The sequence below is a fragment of the Lissotriton vulgaris genome, chromosome 10, assembly GCF_964263255.1.
Source record: "Lissotriton vulgaris chromosome 10, aLisVul1.2, whole genome shotgun sequence".
Classification (NCBI taxonomy): Eukaryota; Metazoa; Chordata; class Amphibia; order Caudata; family Salamandridae; genus Lissotriton; species Lissotriton vulgaris.
Genome location: NC_141698.1, coordinates 50,402,947 through 50,421,353, shown reverse-complemented (window position 1 = coordinate 50,421,353; position 18,407 = coordinate 50,402,947). Strand labels below are relative to the sequence as shown.

Below are 18,407 nucleotides of genomic sequence, written 5' to 3'. Positions count from 1 at the left end.
AGCCAATGGAATTATGCAGCAGGGGAGGACTCAATTATGTGGCAGGGTTGTTTTAAATTATGTGGCAAGAAAAGACAAATTATGCAGCATAATGCAGCACATTTTGTGACATTATTACTTCATAATTGTTTTTCATTTTTACACTTGATAACAGTTTCTGAGAAAATAGTTCACCTTATTAGTACCAATCTAGCACCCAAAAACAGCAATAAGCAACTGAAAGATGACCTGTCAGCCTTTGCAAATTGCTTTCTGGTACAAGGGAACCAGAGTCGCCATATTTTTTGTAACTTTTGGTCCGTGTGAGCTAGATACGAAATAGTTCTTTGTTAAAACCTGCAGATTATGTAGCAGTTGATTCACTATATGGCAAATCCATAATTATGCGAAAATCACTGCTCTGAATCTCTGAAAAACATGTTTAAGGGGAGTTCTGGTTTCAATCCCAAAAAATAAAAAACATTGGTTTCCTCTGTTCTAGTTAGAGGTGCTGCCATAAAGCCCGCCTCATTCCCATACACAACTCCCCCGTGACATCATTGATGGTGTGACTGCAGCTCTGGTGACGTCACTTAAGATATCTAGAACATTAAAGCAGCCACACATGAGACGCATCTTTCACAGATCTATTTTTGCCAGGGAGAAGCAGACTTTTTCATGTATGTAATATCTGCTGGACCCACAGCCTCACTGTTGCATTTTGTGTCTGTAAAAGTGTGTAGGAGCTGCAGCAGCCATACTCCTGAACAAATATTATCATATTCAGGTTGACAATGGGACTTAAGGCCTACAACTGCCTGTCACATGGACCCTTCAATAGAAAGAATAGTGTTTTTCATTTGAATGTGTATGCGTCCAGCAGGCCCATGCCTTCATTTCCGCGCGCCAACTCCTCCAGTGTGTTATGGTGTTATTAGACCCCTGACTAGAGGTTAAACAATGCCATGCTCAAAGACATAAGGGTATTCCAATTGCCTAAAGTTATTATGTGAACCCATACAAAGACTTTGATTTTGGGAAACAGATCAGAAAAGAATTGCTGAGATTTACTTACTGAGCCCAATTACACAATTAATGGTGAGGCCCTTGCCCTGCAGAGCGCCACATATTCCTACCCTCTGGTAACCAATTCAATTTTAAAGGGTAGGTCCTTGCCTGTTAAAATGGCCACCCCTTTCTTCTTGTGTGCAGGGTGGGAGTGAAATTGTGTTGAGTACTAATATGATCTAAGTCTATGGGCATGTTGGTGGAGTAGATGTGGTTCTTGCAATAGGGCAATTCCATAGTCCTTTTCATTGACCCACTTTAGTGTTTGCCAAGCTGGTTCAAACCCTGGACATTTAAGGAAATCACCCCAAGGCAATTTCTAGGGTCCTCATCGTTCATAGCCCGTGAATCTATGGATAACTATCTGTTATTGGAACATGGACACCCTATCTCCTTTCTATCCCCCTGTACAGTTAAACCATCATTATAACATAAATAACCCAAGAACAAAATGATCAACAAAAAAGATGACATTTCTCCACCCTGAGCACCAGGTGGTGCCCGCAGGGTCGCTCTGCTGCATCTGGTATCCAAGACTAGATGGGACCACCGCCGTACGCCAGGGAGGCTGCCCATCACTTAAAGACCCTGTGAGTTTGAGTTCAACGGTGGCTGAAAAATCTCAAAGGGTTGGTCCTCACCGCATGGTGGTCTGGGGTGAAGATCTGATCAGTGCTGCCACAAAAGTTTTGTATCGTTGCAATGACTCGCAGCCAGTCTGATGGGCAATTTTTTTCTCCATAGGTTTAGTCATATTTAGCACTAATAGTTACTCTTCATCTGCTTTGGTTGGGCGTGCCTCGGTCACAGACCTCTTCCTCAGTTTCCGCAGTTCCCTGTGCTCTCTTGCTGTCTTTGTCTTTCTCCATCCCCTCTCTCAACCTTGTTCATTCCAGTTATATCTTCTTTTTTGTGCTGGAACAGTGCTTCAACTAGGGCGAGCAAGTTACGAGTCTCAACCTGGCTGCAGATTGCTTGTGTTTTTTCAAAAAGATTAAACAAGAGACGAACCGGATATCTCCGTCTTTAGTTTACTCACTTTTCTGTTTAGGGTGGATATTATATCACTGAATCCTTTGTGCGTTATCACCATCCTTGATGATATGTCCTGAAAAAGTGCTATTGTATTGTCGGTGTTGCTCTTGCAGCCAACATTATCTTCTCTTTCTGTTTGATAAAGTGAATCCTCATAAGCACATCGAGAGGCAGATTCAATTAGGTGTAATATGCATTAAATACCCTCTGCGCCCTATCGAGCCCCAGCTCCAGGCTATTATCCTTGGCCAAGACGTAATGGAATAATGCCTTGACATAGTATTCAAGTCCAAATTTGGGCTGTCCAGATTGATACCACAAATCTGAATGTTGTTCTTCTTGGAACAATTCTCGTGGTCTTCCATCTGTTCTGTTAAGAAGGCACTTTGAGATTCTAGCTCCGACACCCTTTCTACCAGTAGGCCTCGCTTTGGACCTGTCCAGTTGTGAATGCTTCAGCATTGTTTCCCATTTCTGCAAATTGGGGTTGAGTTTAGAGGTGGTCTTGGCCAGGTTTTGGTGCAGAGTTTAGATCAGGTTTAAATGTGTGCATTAGCAATTGGATGTCTCTGCAAGTTTCTGGTGTTTTGGCTGTGTCTGGGTTCATGGTTTCAGACGTCTGGATTTCCTGGCTGCTGCTGTTTTCAGAGGCTGCTTTCAAACCCATTTCTGGCGATGCAATATTTATTTAGTGGACAGAGGGGGGTCTTGGCTTGCTTGGTTCTGTGCGACGGCATTACTGGAAAGTTTTTATGCTGTGTTGTTCTGCTGTGAGCTTCAAGCCCTGGGGTTTGGGCCAATCCCACACTGCAAAAGGCATAGAAAGGGCCCTCTGCGTGTATCAAGCAAGAGGAGACCCCAAGGGGTTACTGCATACCAGATTGCCTCATGGACCAAAGAAACCGCAAGGTGGTCCCTTATTGTGTCTTGGAGCGACCATCACTGTAGCAGATAATCAATCAATCAATCAATCAAACATTTGTTAAGCTCTAATACTCTCCCGTCAGGGTCTCAAGGCGCTGGGGCAGCGGGTTTCGCAGGTTCCAGTCCATCAAGGAGGGGGTCTGTCGAAGAGCCAGGTTTTGAGGTTTCTTGTGAAGATGGGGAGCGATGTTGTCTGTCTGAGGTGGAGAGGAAGGGCGTTCCAGGTTCTGGCTGCGAGGAAGGAGAAGGAGCGGCCGCCTGATCTTGTCTTTCTGGTGCGGGGGACCTCGGCGTAGGAGAGCTGGGCTGATCGTAGGGTCCTTTGGGGTGCGTGGAATTTAAGTCAGCTGTTCAGGTATGCTGGTCCGGTGTCGTGGAGGGCCTTGTGAGCGTGGGTGAGCATCTTGAAGGTGACTCTAGCTTCGATGGGGATCCAGTGGAGTGTGCGCTGATTCTGGGAGATGTGGCAGTGTCTTGGCAGGTTGGGGACCAGTCTTGCGGCGGCGTTCTGGATGTTCTGTAGTTTGCGTGTGAGGTTTTTGTTTATTCCGGCGTAGATTGCGTTGCCGTAGTCGAGTCTGCTGGTGACCAGGGCATGAGTAACGGTCTTTCTGTGTTCGAGGGGGATCCATTTGAAGGTCTTATGTAGGAGGCGGAGGGTGTGGAAGCAGGAGGACGAGACGGTGTTGATCTGGTGGTCCATTTTGAGTTCGGAGCCCAGGATTATTCCCAGGTTGCGGGCGTGGTCCGTGGGGGTGGGCAGACTTCCGAGGGCAGGGGGCCACCAGGTGTCGTTCCAAGCGTCGGGTGTGGGCCCATGATGAGTACTTCTGTTTTGTTGGTGTTTAGTTCCAAGCAGCTGTTTTTCAACCATTTGTCGACGGCTTCCATGCCTTCTCAAAAATTGTGTTGGGCGGTGTTGGGTTTGTTGGAAGTCTACATTAGTTTGCTACATAGAAGTCTTGTTTAATCAGTTCTGAATCAAGGATAGAAGTTTTATGACTGTGCTAATCAGTTGGAACACCCACTAAAGCAAAATATTATTGACACCGTTAATGTTATAAGACCAATTCTCTAAATAGTGACTTTAGATATTGTATTCTTTAGTCTAAGGGTATTGATCAAGTACACACAATATGGTTTATATTTTTCTTCGCTGACAGGCATAGATGGCCCTTATGCGGATCAGGTTTCTGAAACCAATCAAATTAATACAGCATTTTGAATTAGACATATAGTTAAATCATCAGCGCCTGTGTTTTTTATGTCAGGGTATCAATTACATAACAAAAGTGTTCAGCTCAAGTGAATCCCAATCGTCTTTGAATGATTAAATCAATGTTCTTTTTCCAGCTGCAGATTTCATTCTGCCATGTCCTCCAGGCACAAAGCGCTCCCCATGTTTTAAAAATATATAAAGTTTTACTTTTTAGAAAACCTACCTTTTGTCTAAGTCTACTACATAGGTACTTGGGTGGAGCCGACTTGGATCGAAGTCCAGAACATGCTTAAGAGTCTTTCTAAATGCATTTTGCTATGTAATTTAACAATCACCCGCCTAATAAAGGCTCTTCACTAGAAAATCCTATCTCTACCTGGATCCGACATTGGCACTCCTTAAATGCATCAGTCAAGCATTCTCAGCCATATAAGAGGTTGCTGTTTGTCTCCCTGCTATAGAAACTTTATGGAAGTTAAAATCTTGACTGGGACTATCTGGAGATTGTGTCTGAACTGGATTTTATGAGACTGAGTAGCCCCTGTATCTCGGTCAACCAAGAACACCCAGATGAAGAATCTCCTGCTCTACATCTGAATGTTCTGGCTAGCTTGGAAATGCTTGGATACAATTTGCAAGTGTTAGCTCCATCTAACTCCCATGGCATTAGATATAGCCTTGAAGCAGTCCTAAGCCAAAACTGTAGCAGTTTGCTCCTGGCGTGCCTAGTTAACTTTCTACCTTCCCTCTACTGGAGGATTCAGGTTTGGACATTAAGGTGCCATTTATGATGTTGTTAGGAAAGCATTCCCACCGAATCGGCCCGCAAAGCCTGATTCCCACAGCTGTCTTGTATCGGCCAAACAGATTTGGACCGGGTGCGTGAATCAGTAATCATACTCGCTTGCTTGGAAAACAATTCCATTGGGCTGTATGATTTGGCTTCGAACGATTCGGGCTGCCTGAATCCCGTTCGGAACCGATCCGGACATCCCGGACGGCTCCCTTGCATTGTACTTGGTCGTCTGGAAAGGTAACCGATTCGGTCACAAACAATGCTTCAGAATCGGATTCAAACTAATCGAATGCTGTTTGGAGCCTTTCCTGACGACATCGTAATCGGGCCCTAACCTGCAAAAATGTCACCTTCTTGTCAGTGACACTGCTTACATGCAGAAAATGTTTGTGCTCCTGCAGGATCCTGGACCAGACAGGTCCCCAAAGGCGAAAATTCCATGATGGGCAAGAGCGCTCTGTTCCCAGAACCTAGCTGAAGAACCTGTGTATAAGACTCGCCCTTGTCCTTTCCTTCTGCTAGTTGCGTCAAATTCCAAGTACTGTCTCCACACTTACCAGGAATTGTACTGTAGTGTGTACCCTTACCTGCTTCCCATTTTCGTGTTAGATCTGTGTCTTGCATTTGTGATTTCCCTGTTGCTTTATATCCCGTGTTTGGTGTTTGAAGCCTGTTACCGGTCCCCAGTGAATATTGGAGTTTTGTTTGCTGTGTTGCTGTGGATCTCTGCTTTGGAGTAAATGTTTTATTTTGTGTTGTCCTTATAAATACTTCAAAAGAATCCTTGTTCTTCTTATCTTCAAGCCTTCTCCAGTGAAATATGTCCTGTACTGAATCTTTTAAGTAAATAGCAAAACTCCTCCAGTGCCACTGGGTAAGGAGAACCAGGCAACGCTATAATATTTCGCTTAGCTGCCACCATGCTTTTACATCACTATTCTAGAGACATTGCTGTACCTAAAATCCTGGGGGATTTACTTTCAAGCTACCCAAATCCCATTGAGACATCTGGGTATAATCCTTTCTAACATGATAAAGCCCCCCCTCAAATGAAACAGTCAATGGAATCTTTATTTCCCCCCTTCCCGCGAACACGGGCATTCGGCATGTCTTTGTGAATGAAGCTTGTCAGCCTTATTGTAGTTGATTTAACACAAAAGTCCAGGAAGGTATCTTCACTGAATTAGTAAAAATTACCTGCCTGCAAAATGAGTAACACTTCTGAGCCACATAGTTAATCCCTTAACAGCTCAACCTCTTATTCCAGCCTTTTGTCATTGCAAGCATTTTTACCTATTGTGGTTAGCAGATATCACCTCTTTATGTTGGTACTAGCAGCCCGTCCTGACGTTGTCTGGGTATGAATTGCTGCCGGCCAGTAGTATATTATTTTGTAGGATTTCGTTTTGATAGCATTTCTTATTTGTGACAGGTCTGTGAAACGCTCCGATTCACAGTGCACTGCTGGTGCACTGAAGAGTGCGCGTTCAGTAGTGTATGAACTCGAGTTTCCCTACTTTATTTTTCCTAGCAATATTATATAGCGCAAACTCGACAATATGGCATGAGCACAATTTACATTACAGAAGTACACATTCATTTGTGATAGGCACGGGGAGACAAAGCGATTTGCCTGAAATCACAGGATGTTGAGCTGATGCCGAGATTCAGTAGGTTTGGGTTTTGGGGTATAGGGGTATTTTTAGCGTTATGGGGTAGGTTTAGGTTTTGGGATACAGGGGTATTTTAAGGGTTCAGGGCTAGGTTTGGGTTTTGGGGTACAGGGTATTTTTAGGGTTATGGGGTAGGTTTGCGTTTTGGGGTACAGGGTTATTTTAGGGTTCAGGGGTAGGTTTGGGTTTTGGGGTACAGGGTTATTTTTAGGGTTCAGGGCTAGGTTTGGGGTTTGGGGTACAGGGGTATTTTTAGGGTTCAGGGGTAGGTTTGGGTTTGGGGTACAGGGGTATTTTAAGGGTTCAGGGCTAGGTTTGGGTTTGGGGTACAGGGGTATTTTAGGGTTCAGGGGTATTTTAGGGTTCAGGGGTAGGTTTGGGTTTTGGGGTACAGTGGTATTTCTAGGGTTCAGGGCTAGGTTTGGGTTTTGGGGTACAGGGTATTTTTAGGGTTCAGTGGTAGGTTTGGGTTTGAGGTACAGGGGTATTTATAGGGTTCAGGGCTAGGTTTGGGTTTTGGGGTACAGGGGTATTTTTAGGGTTTAGGGATACGTTTGGGTTTTGGGGTACAGGGTATATTTATAGGGTTAAGATGGGTTAGTGTTTAAGGGTGTTGGGGTATTTTAAGGAGTAAGGGTGGGTTATGATTATGGGGTGCAGGGGTATTTAAAGGGAGCAGGGTGGGATTAGCACATAGTATGAGACATGGCATGAAGGGCGGAACATACCACATGCCCCCAGCGTTTGTCACGCCCCCCAGCACACGCCCACAGCACAACGCAGACACGCCCACAAGGGACTACTTTGCTGGCACGGTTCTTTTACCTTTTAAATGTATATGGTGGGCGTCTGCATAGCCTATGTCCTTCTGCTGTAACTGCCCTTTGCAATGCTGTATTGGGTGTTGTGATTGGTGCTGTGGTTCCTGAGATTACCCACCTCAACGGTTTGGGCTCTCTCTTTATTATATTAGTATGGATATGATGAATACCTTTCCAGTAGCCAGTAATGGTACTATTTTCTTCAATGCCTGCCTTACTAGAAAGTTCTTGAACAATTATCTTGTCATTATTGCAAAAATTAAAATTGTTATCTTATATCTGTTTAGAAGTATGTGTACAGTTGAAAAAAATTCACTTGGGTTAATAAGGAGCAGATCCAGCGGAGAGCAGGTCCTTGGATACCAAACTCATGCAGGCACCTGATGAGGATGAGGTGCGAGACCATGTCAAATGCTGCAGAGAGGTGCAGGAGAATGAGGGCTGCTGTGTTTCCTCTGTCAAGTGTCATGTGGATGTTGTCTATAGCAGCATTGAGTGCTGTTTCTGTTCTGTGGTTGGGCCTTAATCCTGACTGCTTGGCATTTAGGAACTGGTAGTTGCTGAGGTGGTCAGTGTTTGTTCACTTATTAGTTTCTCTAAGATCTTTGCCGTATATGGTACGAGGGGATACGTCTATAGTAAAAAAGCGTGTCTGGGCCAGCAGATTGTTTCTTAAGAAGGGGTATGACAGACCTGTAACCTGTTTACAGGTGTCCAGGAACATGGCCGAGTTGATGATGGCATTAAGGATGGGTGTTAGTGCTTTGCAAATCCATAGGATTTCTTTTTTTGTCAACGTGGGCTGGGGACAAGGGCCATATTTGGCTCCCAAAGTGGATGCTCTTGGTTATCACGTGCAGTCATATATTCTACAGTGTCGGGTGTCCCATGAGAGTCAGTTTGTTCCTGGCTCCCAAGGAGGGTTGACACCAGGTTGTGTGTTACAGTAAATCATATTTGAACCTCACACTTCTTGTCCCTGAGAAGCGTAACTTCTTCACATCATTTTGGCGACGATCTTTCAGGACGCATGAGGAGAGGATAGCACACAATCTGGGTGATCCTGGTGGAGGCTGATAATGACCAGTAAAAGGATTGGAAGCGACTACTGGCACCTTGTGGTGAGCCCATGGAGAATTGCTGTCACTATCAAAAGAATTAGAGATAAGCTACTGGTGCACTGTGGTGAGCACCATGGACTATTGGTTACATTATTATCGGGGGGCACTCACTGCTCAGCATTGACGAGCCCATCAGCGTATGCTCATGCTACAGTGAAGTTGAAATCCTGCGTGTGCATAACAGAGTACAGAGCAACCTGTTCAGAGTGAGTTATATTGTCCTGTCAGAACGTGGTTGCAACTCCATAGTTGGAATGCAGATCAACGCACGGAATTCACTGCCATTTTGGGAGGTCTCTGTGTGAAGCTGGTGAACTAACAGTGATGGCATCGTTGGAGACCAGCTTAACTTTGCAACTGCGTAGTTGTAACACAACGCACAGCAAGTGTATGTGTCACCATTTTGGGTGGTCTCTGTGTGAAGCTGGTAAGCTAGTGCAGGGTCCGCGTAGTTGGAGACCATTTTAGCTTTGAAACTGCAGCCTGACACATGGTACACTTACGTGCCACCATCTTTGAGGTCACTGTTTACAGGAAGCTGAGGAGCTGTTTTCTCTGTTTGTGTCTTTGGAATCCTGCGACCTTCTTGACGTCGCAGCAGTCAGTGTTTCACGTGTACAGGGTGTACACACCTCCAATGTCGATGCAGGTCAGGAAGGTATTTCATTGTGTTTTGCACACCTACAATACAGTGTCAGCGGTTTACAGCAATACTTTTATCCACGTAGAAAACAATATTACATGGGGAGCTCCTCCCAGTGCAGCATTGCGCTGTGGAACAACATCATCACGGTGGTCCACATCTACAATATTGTAGTAGTGACACAGGATTTGTGGGTACCACGTTATTGATATATTTCGAAGGCAGCTCTTATATATTGTGGAAAATTGATCACTGTGATCTGCACACCAGTCACGTTTGAAGAGGTCTTAATAGTGATCAGCTGATATGGCATTGCATTTTGTAATATAAGTCCTCCCCCCATTCTTTTTAGCTCAACCAGGAGTCCCATCCATAATGTGGGACGATTGTGTTAGGATGTTTGAGATCTACATAATAGCATTGGATGGAACAGGTTTTTCTCCAGCCGGGAAAAAACCTGGTATTGTTCAAAGCATTAGGAAGTAAAGGGCAAAGAGAATTTAAATATTTACCTGTAGCAGTGGGACCTAATGGTCAGCAAATAGGGAATGAGTACATGGAGGCGTTGCAGTGAATAGTAAATAGATTTGACCAGGGGTTCAATTTAGTAATGGAATTTTACACTCAGCCTCAAGCTGAAAACAAGTCTGTTGATGAATTTGTGGCGAGACTCGGGGAACGATCTGTGAAGTGTTGTTTTGGCGTAATGACGGAAGAGTGGATTAGTGATCAACTAATTGTTTAGTCAAGGGAAAAGAAAAAGAGGAAAGGTTATGGGCATCCAAGGATCCCTCACTTAAAGATGCTGTAGAGGTGGCTAAGGTGATAGAAGAGTCACAAAGATGTTTGAAGGAGCTAAGTAGGAAAGACAGGAGCAGTGGGGATTTTGTAGGTTTGAAGGGCAACAGTAATGGTCAAGAGGGAGAGGTGAGTACACTGTCTAGACACAGTGTCAAAGAGGGGTCTGAAAGCATGAGTGGCACACAAAGCAACACTAAGGAATGTACCGATGTGGAAGTGCGTACCACACCTCTGAGTATAGGAGGTGTGGTCACAAGTGCCACTTTGCGGGAATGTGTACGGAAAGAATTAAAAACAGTAAGTATTATGACAAATCCAGGGAAAGAATAGTTGGTGAGGAAACAAGTTATACTGACAGAATTGTGGTTGTAGGTAAGTGGAAGGAAACCAATGGGGTATGTGAGGATACGAGGTGTTTACTTAGACCAACAGATGAATTTGAAGTGTGTGGGGGCACAGTCACAATTATGATAGATTCAGGATCCATGTATACTATCATTCCGGAAGAAGTGTTCAGGGCACGTTGGAAGAATGTTGAATTGCTTCCCCAAGAAATATAAATCCTGGGGGTTTCAGGGAGAGACAATTGATGTTGCAGGATATGGTTTGGTTCGCGTGAGGTCACTGGCAAAGTGTATGTGTCTGTAGACGGTCCACCTATTTAGGGTGAGTAACCAGTTTGACCTTAATATAATTGTGAATCCAAGGGCATCCAACCAAGTCATGGTAGTGGAAGAAGTACCTTTATAAAATTTGTTGGGAGATGCACGGGAGGTGTTTAGTGAAGCGCAGGGATGTCTTTAAGGGTTATGTACACAAGATTGTGTTAAAGGATGGTGCCATTCCCATTCAACAGAAACTAAGACAAGTACCGTTAGCTACAAGAAGTGAAGAAATGTATTCATGAAACGTTGGAGGTTGGCATTATTGAACCAGTAGAGAATTCCCTGTGGATTTTGCTTGTAGTAATAACACAGCAAGCCGACGGTCGCCTAAGATTTTGCATGGACTTGAAGTCACTAAACTTCAAGTCCACACTTGATGGCTGATAGTTTTCCTCTTCCAAACATAAATGAATTGTTGGCTTCTAAAAAGGGTGATGGGTATTTTTCAAAGCTTGATTTGAGAAGTGCCTACCACCAGGTGAGATTTCACAAATAGTCCAAGCAGCTCACTGCTTTTATAACGACAGAGGGTACTTTTCAGTTCACTCGCATGCCTTTAGGCCTAATCTCAGCTGCCAGCGTTTTTCAGCGAATGAAGGTGCAGTTGTTGGAAGAGATGGAAAATACGGTGTTTCTTCATGACGATATACTGGTTTTTGGGCATTTGGTAGAACATCATAACATGACTCTTAAAAAGGACTTGTTGAAAGTATAAGAAGCTGGTTTGACTTTGAGTCAAGCAAAATGTACCTTTCTTACACAACAAATTGAGTACTTGGGCTATTCTATAGCTGATGGAGGAATAAAACCAAAAAATATTTGGTTGATGCAATCAAATTGGCTCCTTGCCCTCAGGACAAAGGACAATTAAGATCATTCCTGGGATGATTAGAATATTACTTGAAGTTTGTTGAAAGATTTGCTGACAGTACAGAGGAGTTGACGACGTTGCTACACAAAGATAATAAGTTGGTGTGGGGCAAGGATCAACAACTATGCTTTGAGAAAATTAAATTAGAAATTTGTGAAGCAAACATCTTTGCGGCGTTTAACACACAGCTCAAGTAAGTGCACACTGTAGATGCAAGTGCTACAGGATTGGGTGCTGTTCATGGAAAAAAAGAGAAATGACGTTGGTGTTTGCGTCACGCACTCTGACACACTCAGAACATAATTATTCTGTGATTGAACGGAAAGCCGTTTCTGCAGCATTGGAAACGGATTATTTCGAGGTACATTTGTGGAGCATACGTTTTATTTAGAAAATTGATCTTAAACCTTTAATGAAGATGTTGTTACTTGGAGGGGCGGGAAAAGGTTCTGCCAGGTTGGCAAGATTGGCTGCAAGACTACAAGAATACATGTATACAGTTGAGCTTATTCAGGGTTGTCGCAATGTACAAGCCGACTGTCTATCGAGAACAGTGATACTGAAAGTACGGCCGGGGGTGGGCGCATGCGGTCCTCCTGAACTTTACATACGGCCCCCTAGGCAGCAGCAGCACTGAACTGCAGTTTACTCGACTCAGCACTAACATGAAAAAAAAGTTAAATATACAGCAAACACTTATTTAAAGGTTAATTGCAGTTAGGTAAAGGAAGTACCAAGGCCCTTAACTTTTGAAACTCCTTCATTTTTAAAGACAGCCACTAGATATACATTCTTTGCTTCCCCTACACTCACTTTACACCCCCGCTGGCATGAGTGCGGCCCTCGCTCACACCATAGACCAAACTTTGCTGCCCGCAGGAAAATGTGTACCCATGATCTAGAATGTCAATAGATTGGAAAAGTGTTGATGATACCACCATAAGGGAAGATGAAATTGAAGGCACGGTGGCTTTAGTGTAAGATGCTGTGCATTATGGGGAAGAAAAAATTCACTATGCAGGAATGGGAGGAGGATATGGAAAAAGATACCGTTTTGATGGAAGTCCTAAAGATGTTACTTAAGGGGGAGACAAGGGAGAGTGTAATTCCTGTATCGGCTAGGTCATATTTCAAGCTTCAGGAGGAACTCACTGTGTATGGTCAGATGGTCTTCATGAGGGTGATTGGTTCATACTTCCTCAAGGTTAAAGGACAAGGCTGATCATGTTGTCTTATGAAGGTCATTTGGGGCAAAACTTAATTAAGAGAAGACTGAAAAGAGAATTTTGGGGGCCTGGATTATATGAACAGGTCAATGTGTGGGTTGAAAATGTGTGGAGTGCAAAGAGAGTGAGAAAAGTTTGAGTGTAGGATGCAAAGTTTCTGAAAGAATATTGAAGATTCATGTAAACTGTGGCACCTGGTCTTTTTGGATTTTATAGGCCCTATGGTGTAGCTGCCACAGAATATGCGCTTTGCCTTAGTGATGATGGATAACAGTTCCAAGTGGATGATCGTGAGATTCATGAAAGATGTTACCACTAGCACAACCGTTAAGGTCTTAGGGAATATTGTTGCTGAGGAAGGGGTGCCAGTTGTGTTTATTATGGATAATGGCACACAGCTAACATCTTCTGAGATGATGGCTTTACTCACTTATTGGGGAATTAGGCATTCTCGCACTTCTCGTACAATGGTTAAAGGAATCATTCGGATGGCCTTGGCCAGTCACTGTTTTGTTAGTAGCATGATCTCAGAGATGGCGTGGACATATCGCACAACCGGTCACAGTGTCAGTGGTTGAGGGATCGGGCGAAATCTGGTGGCAGGGGTATATGTGAGAGAAATTGGAAGTCCTTTGCAAAAATTGAGAGTGGTGATTGGGTTAAGATCAAGTCAAGTCAGGACGTGTTAAGAGTGGTCTTTCTAAATTCAAAGGTTCTTTCAGGGTGGAGAGAGTTGGCAAATGTTTTGTAGTAGCGGAAGGTAGTGAAAGGTGGAATTTGAGGAATAGTAGTGGAGTGTACAAGGGAAGAGGAAGGAAAAGAAAGATGATGGGTGTTCGGGTACTATGCTTATGAGCAACAGTTGGACAGATAGTGGTGATGCTCCTAAAGACGGCAGAAAAGGTAGGGTTCGCAAGACACCTTATCTTGAGGAATATGCGAGATGACTCTTGCATTGCCTTGCAAGTTGAAGTAAAGTTTTTGGGGCTTTTTCTTTTTGCCTTTACTTTTACTTTATTTTATCCATATGTGTCTCTCTGTTTTATTTATGGCAATATTGCCATTGGGTGAAGGGAAACAGATGTGTTATGACGTGCAATCCTATATTCTAGAGTATCAGATGTTCCATGAGTTTGTTCCTGGCTCCCAAGGAGTATTGACACCAGGTTGTGTGTTACAATAAATCTTATTTGACCCTTGCACTTCTTGTCCGTGAGCAGTGTAGCTTCCTCAGAACACTTTTCATGGTAGCCACAATTTTGACTACGGTGATGGCAGGCTACTAGGTCAGGGTTTGTTGCTCAGTCGTGATGTGAAGTTGAGTTGTGACTGTGATGCGTCCGGGTGAGGGTCGCAGTTGCCTATATGAAGGTGATTTTGTTAAAGAGGATCTCAGAACTTGTTGCAATGTTCTTGTGAGGGGGTGATGTTACTGGAGGCGGCAGGAGGCACGCTGAAATCTTTGATGATGGCAAAGCTTTCCTTTCTACTATTAGAGCTGACGTCAATGAGATCTGCGATAGTTGTGTGCTAGGTGTTTTGTATTTGCTGGTGGTAGAAATGTAGAGCCGCTTTGAAGATAGCTTTATCCTTGGTGTTTTGACTTGTCCTCCATTAGCGCTCCACTTGCTTGCAGTGGTGTTTTGTTAGCCTGAGCTCCTCTGTGCTAGCTGGCCTGTGGTCAGGCTCTTGCCGTTGGGTTGCGCTTGAGGGGAGCCAGGATGTTGGCACAAGCGTTGATCCAGCTATTGAGGTTCTTCATGGCTTGCAACAAGTTGCTGGTGTGCTTGGGATGTCACACGGAGAGGGCAGAAGCCCACTCATCTTCTGTGATGCTTTTACGGCTGTGCCGGGGGGTTTCTGGTTGTGGTAGATCTTTGGTGTTGTCGGATGGGTATGCCGAAACTGACTGTGTCAGTGTGGGTGGACACTTAGGGCATGGTCTGTCCAGGTCATAGCTGCTGGCCTGTCGACTTCGCTGTTACCGACATAAGAAACTTGCGTCCACTAGGTGTCTGTCTGTGTGGGTGGGTTCGGTAACAGGCTAGTTAAGGTTTCTTAATTTTTCTAGAAGGGCCGTAGAATATGAGTCGATGTGGGCTTCTAGGTCAAATGCACAAAACATCCAATATGTTTTTTATTAATTTATGTATTATTTTTAGTTCCAGCTTAATGATCCTCTTATAGGTCAGAGGAGGCATGCTCAGAAACTTCATATAATATCTATTTCTCAGATGTAGGACCATAGTTCGATTTGATGCTTTCGTTCTTTTTCAATACAATTTGAATGTCTCAAGAGGTGAAAGTAACCAACAGCTTGAGCTGCATTGTGTTTCAAGAAGCGCAAGAGAATTGAGTTCACCTTAGATGATGGGTGGCAATAAGCAACTCATTTAATTCGCTGCCGTTCGATGTCGATGGAGAAGAACCATACCCACCATTGCTTATTCTTGTAGTCTACATGCCACAATTCAGCACTTTTGGATGAACACTCTTATGTCTCACTAGACTTCATTTTATGATGTTTCTGATTGAAAAGGCATATTGAAAGCTTGCTTATGTACTCTTTAATATATCTCAAGGTAGAAGTACATGATGCTGCTACGGAACATAGGACAGGCGAGTCCCTAAGATGCCTCATCGGTTGTATTTTTCTCAGTCTATCCTCAAATTGATGCATATTCAAAATCTTTAATAATTCAGGGGCATAGACTTAAATCGGATTATCTTGTTAAACCTACATTTCTCTAAATGGACCATTTTTAATACATTTTAAACAACATGTTTGCTTTTATCTAATTATTACACAATTATTATTGCAACAAACATTTTACAAACAGCATTTCAGTGTTGTTTCTTAGCAAACATGTTGATGGAAAGAGAAACAAGGAGCTGGCTGTAAATGTACATTCATAAAAATGCGTGGATTGTTGGATAAAATTGTTATAAAACCTGAATGAAATAATCAAGAAAGATTCCACCTGATGTTCTCATCCCTGTACTGTCTGGTTTTCACCTTTCTCCACCAGTCCCATACCCCATAAATATCTCCAAATCCTTTTGAGGACTACATAAATTCAAATATTTTTATTTAGGCGTGGGTGGGTTTCCTCTTACCCTTCTATCATTTCCTGCTCTGATTTGTCCCTCCTGTTTCCCTCTTTTCTTCCTGGTTAGTATACCATGTACATCAATAAGTAAGTGGTTTTAACAATAAACTTAGAGGGATTCAAAAGGAGGGGTTGGTGATGTCCCAATTTCCTCATAACTTCTTGGTCTCCATACATCATACATTAATATGTTAGATGTTTTGGGGTACCAAACAAGTCGTTGTCTTGAAGCGATCCTATTTAGACCACCTACCAAATGATGTATTTTGAGTACGATTCATGTTTTGTGTGTCATTTTGAAGCATAGCCTTTTTTTTATCAGTTTAGTGTCAGACAGCTGAACTTTAAGTCTTGGTGTATTGGCTGCAGTTGTGGATGCTTTATTGATTGGGGCCTATGTTCAATAACCTGTGGGACTCTCCCTTTCAGTCCGCATGTGAGGGACTGAGCATGCTGGCTGAAACGCTGTGCAGATCTTCCTGGGCTTTGGGTTGCGGTGCCCCTTTGTCTAGCCCCAGGACTGGGATGTCTTTCAACCAATGGTGAGGGGCAGCTTGTTCTCATTCCCAAGAGAGGACAGGACTGTGCTGGAGCCTTTAAACCCTTTTTATATATATTCTATTTAAAGTGAAGGACTATAAGATTCATTGAATCCCTTATTGTACCACCTGAAGTTGAACTGATTGTGCTTGAAAACTGAACTCCTCCGGTTCTCTCTACAGGGGAAGGGCAGCTGTGCTGGGGTGACCAACTATGCTTGAGACAACTATTCTGCATTCTCACAGGCAGCTTGTATTATTCTCTGTAAGAGGAGTGACCATGCCCGAGACTGCTAATGTATTCACAGTAGGGAGCAATGGGGTTTGGAACTGACTGTGCTGAATTTAGTGTTTGCCCCGCTTATCTCCTTTCTTTGCAATGTTTCATTCTTATCCATACAGAGCATTAACACCTAACCTGAATTTGTTTCAGACTCCTGTGTTGCTGACCCCGAGCTCCTTGCCCCCCAGCATCCATTTCTGGAGTACTCTGAGCCCCATCGCTCCACGGAGTCCGGCCAAGCTCTCTTTCCAGGTAAGCCTCTGTTCTGACTCTTGATCTAGAATGGTTGAAATAAGGGTACGGAAGAGGGTGTAGGATGCTTCACTTTAGTGTGCTCAGACTTTGTCACAGTGCTGGAACGGGAAACACTGTTTACAACGCTGTTAAAACAACGCAATGGTATTACAACGCGGTTGTTACAACCACTGTGTTGTTACTACTAATACCTTTGCATCGCAAGTCATTACAATAACTTGCTGTAGGGGGCGCTAAGGTATTGGACATGAAATCCAATACCTTCCCTGCTGTTGCGCAAGCTGTAGTAGGAATAATAAATAATACTATTCCTAAGTCCAGCGCGCCCCCTACAGCAAGTAGAAGTAATGAATTGCGATGTAAAGGTATTGCGTACTAACAACGCAGTTGTTGTAAAAGAATGCGATGTAATAGCATGCGTTGTAACATGCTATATTCTACTGGAACTCCTCTTATCATTGTACTAACTCGCCTACACTTCCAAGACCTACAAATATTTGTGTGCTTACTGGTAGCTGATTTGCAGTCTTCTGTGGTGGTAAAGGCCCCGGAAAAGAGGACTGCTACCATAGCAATCCTGAACCTTTCCTGAGGCAGCAATACACTGTTAAGCAACTCCCAGTCAGGTGTCAGACCTAACTGTGATTCTAAGACCTCTTGTGTAGTCATATTTTCTCTAAGCTGTTCTCGACCATGGAAATCCTGACGGAACAGTACCCCTACTTTTTATCTTCTAGATCATCCCATACCGTTTTGACAGGTGAAGAAAGTAGTGTTTGCGTTGAAGCTCCCTATGGGGTTATTTTGGTCGTTTTTTGGTATCTACTGTGTTAATGTGGCTAAAGACTAATTCCAATCTGGCACTAGTAGCTTTTTATCAATCCACAGGCAACAGGCTATTCACCGCTCATATTGTAACATGTGTAGCTTTTGCTACTGACAAGTGTTCGGTTGAAGGTGACTTGCAGTCTACCTCCTTGTCAGTGACGATCAGTAAGGGTCATCGATGAGGGAGTCATCGATTGGGATCGGCTGCCTTTGCTTTAGTACCAAAGGTGCGGTGGTCATTGCTGAAGGCACCAATGGGCTCAATTCAGCTACGCATGTGCAAGGATTCTATAGACTCCAAAAGTCGTCAAAAATCTTCTCAGTCAGGAGAAACAGCCATCTTTTGGAGCACACACAGACGACTGCGCTCTGCTATCCTTTCAAGCAGTATTGGCTGCTGTCCAGGAAGATCTTGCGGGTCTTCTCTGGAGGCCCGTTTACATTCTAGAAGCAGTATACTCTTCCCAGCTCACATTACTGGATCCCCCCTGGACCGCAACAGTACTACAATTTTGGGCGACTTCGGGAGTCCATACAATCCTTCCACAGA

The 18,407-nt window shown here is 43.8% G+C and overlaps 1 protein-coding gene across 1 annotated transcript in view; it reads left to right on the top strand.

Moving 5' to 3' along the window:
• Positions 1–18,407, top strand: part of ELK1 (ETS transcription factor ELK1) — a 146,357-nt gene that overhangs the window by 106,819 nt on the left and 21,131 nt on the right. The window contains exon 5 of the mRNA XM_086940431.1: positions 16,925–17,026. Coding sequence (XP_086796557.1) covers positions 16,925–17,026 — 102 coding nt within the window. The remainder of the gene's footprint in view (positions 1–16,924; positions 17,027–18,407) is intronic.